The sequence below is a fragment of the Gadus morhua genome, chromosome 16 (genome assembly GCF_902167405.1).
Source record: "Gadus morhua chromosome 16, gadMor3.0, whole genome shotgun sequence".
Lineage (NCBI taxonomy): Eukaryota > Metazoa > Chordata > Actinopteri > Gadiformes > Gadidae > Gadus > Gadus morhua.
The window spans coordinates 1886266-1889289 of record NC_044063.1 but is presented as its reverse complement, the minus strand read 5'-3'; the positions used below and the strand labels follow the sequence as shown (position 1 = coordinate 1889289).

At 49.6% G+C, this 3024-nt stretch overlaps 1 protein-coding gene across 1 annotated transcript in view; it reads right to left on the bottom strand.

The window, feature by feature from the left end:
- Positions 1 to 2702, bottom strand: part of zgc:113149 (Myb_DNA-bind_5 domain-containing protein) — a 5223-nt gene extending 2521 nt beyond the window's left edge. The window contains exons 1-2 of the mRNA XM_030380806.1: positions 2398 to 2702; positions 1615 to 1709 (exon numbers count right to left, since the gene is read on the bottom strand). Of these exons, the coding sequence (XP_030236666.1) occupies positions 1615 to 1709; positions 2398 to 2545 (243 nt within the window). The 5' untranslated portion in view covers positions 2546 to 2702. The remainder of the gene's footprint in view (positions 1 to 1614; positions 1710 to 2397) is intronic.
- Positions 2703 to 3024: the final 322 nt, after the last annotated feature.

Sequence of the window (3024 nt, the reverse complement as noted above, 5' to 3'; positions counted from 1 at the left end):
CAAGATTCAAATATTTCAGAGATAAGATAGGTCTTTGTTCAAGGGTACAAAAAACATCTCCTGCGCCACACTGCCAGGCTGCCTATCACTGCTGATAGGGAGCAGAACTTTGCTAATTGTTTAGATTTTCTGCTGGAGAGCCCAGCCAGCCTTAACCCACTGAAAACAGGGTTGTGGACATGCCCCAAGCTTCCAAAAATAAACACTATTAGCTTGCATTGGTAGCCTAGGTCCCTTAGTATTTCCAGAATGGGCTGGTATTTTATGATTTTATCGTTGAAAGCAATTTCCATGTACAGATACAAATACACAGTCTATCTCAAGTAAGTAAGAGCACTTCCCTTCTGTCTCTGTTTAAAAACACAACATCAGCATGATGCGTGAATGTTTGTACATGGTCACATTTTCTAGAGATACTTCCTTAACATTGCTGGAAATTAGACAAGTCGGTCATGGCGTGCAATATGCAGTCTTTTGTACAGAGTACAGCCATTCACAACATGGGCAACTGATTCAAGTTGATGGCCAGAGTGCATTATACAGTGTGGATGATGGTGTGCAGGGTACCATAATGCCAGATTGTATTTGGTAGGTAGCACCTGCAGCCTAGCTTTGGCAGAGAAACAGAGGACGTCCTCCCCAACAGCAGCATTTTTGTACATGGAGTGGGAAGCAGAGTGGTCGACAAAGTCTAGGCATGCTAGCTTTTCCTGCATTCTAAGTCCAGTGTTGTTTGGTCTCTGTTTGTTTTATGTTGAGAAGGAATCTCCTTGCTGTTGTGTTTTAAACCTTTACAGGCCTTGGTTCGACGTGATTTAAATTGTGAGACGCATATTTATTTTTGTAAGGAAAATTAATTGAAAATGAAACGTTTGCAAAAATAAATAATGAATACTCTGATAACTGACTGTTTTGATGGAGAATAAGCATTACCTGTTTGGTTGGCAACATTGCCGATATTCATTAGGCCTATTCCTGCTGCAGATGCGTTTCATTCTAAAAATAGATTTGATTCAACGAGTACTCGATTGATCCTCGAGGAATTCCTTCGATCACTCGAGTTTGGAATATACTACTCGTGCCCATCCCTAGTACATATCCTGGACATTTCGTGGAAAGACTCCTGTAAGTTTATTAGAGCAGCCAGAGCAGCTTCACGGTCCGACGCATGGAAATAATCCAACATGCTTGTTTATTTCCCTGTACTGGCGCATGTATGTGACGTAAATGCGTACGCGACATGAGCAGATCTGAGCAGTGTTTTGCGTCTTGGCAGTGTAGACGGAAACGCTACGGCGGAGCGTATTCAAGTTTTCCACTCTGGAGGGTGGTTTCGTCACCGTCTAAACGAAAGGCACTTCAAATAAAATATTTGGTCGTTTTTACCCGCAAGCGTCCTCGTGTAAACGGGGCCTTAAGGTATACTGGTCTATGAGGACTGGTTCTAATGGTCTATGGTCCATTATGGTTATGGTCACACACACACACACACACACACACACACACACACACACACACACACACACACACACACACACACACACACACACACACACACACACACACACACACACACACACACACACAGTAGTACAGTAGTACTAGTAGACTCACCTCTCTTACTGTCACCCCCAGGCTGTTGACTTTATCTGTGATCTCAGACCACGTCTGTTTCTTAGTCTCAGACGACACACCCGAGTTAAACTTCTCTACACACAAACACACAAAGAAATAAATGTTAATTAACAGTTTTTAAGTGAGATTCCTCATTAAGATTACATCAATTTTAATACATAAAATTATATAAATATTAAAACATATTACTAAATAATAATGAAGATCAGACAGAGAGACAAACAGCCAGACAGACAGACCGACAGACAGACCCACAGACAGACAGACAGACAGACCTACAGACAGACAGACAGACCGACAGAAAGACCCACAGACAGACAGACAGACCTACAGACAGACAGACAGACAGACAGACAGACAGACCCACAGACAGACAGACAGACCTACAGACCTACAGACAGACAGACAGACAGACAGACCGACAGACCGACAGAAAGACCCACAGACAGACAGACAGACCTACAGACAGACAGACAGACGGACGGACCCACAGACAGACAGACGGACAGACAGACAGACCCACAGACAGACAGACCCACAGACAGACAGACAGACAGACCCACAGACAGACCGACAGACAGACAGACAGACAGACCCACAGACAGACAGACGGACGGACCCACAGACAGACAGACAGACCCACAGACAGACCGACCGACAGACAGACAGACAGACAGACAGACAGACAGACAGACAGACAGACAGACAGACAGACAGACAGACAGACAGACAGACAGACAGACAGACAGACGGACCACTCACTGAGCACGACGAAGCGGTGGTTCTTCACCTCCTCCAGGAGCACTTTGATCTCCGCGAAGGAGAAGCGGACTTTCCCGCGCAGCCCCTCGAACCTGAAGGGGCTCTCCAGGTCCGCCTCCTCCTTCACCTCCATCCAGGAGGGATCCATGGACCGGACCACCGGGGGGGGGGGGCACGGGGAGATGTCTCTGGACTGGACCACCGGGAGGGGGGGGGGGGGGGGGCACGGGGAGATGTCTCTGGACCGGACCACCGGGAGAGGGGGGCACGGGGAGATGTCTCTGGACCGGACCACCGGGAGGGGGGGGGGGGGGGGGGCACGGGGAGATGTCTCTGGACCGGACCACCGGGAAGCGCACGGGGAGATGTCTCTGGAACGGACCACCGAGAGGGGGGGGCACGGGGAGATGTATCTGGACCAGACCACCGAGAGGGAGGGCACGGGTAGATGTCTCTGGACCGGACCACCAGGAAGCGCACGGGGAGATGTCTCTGGACCGGACCACCGGGAGGGGGGGGGGGGGGGGGGCACGGGGAGATGTCTCTGGACCGGACCACCGGGAAGCGCACGGGGAGATGTCTCTGGACCGGACCACCGAGAGGGGGGGGCACGGGGAGATGTATCTG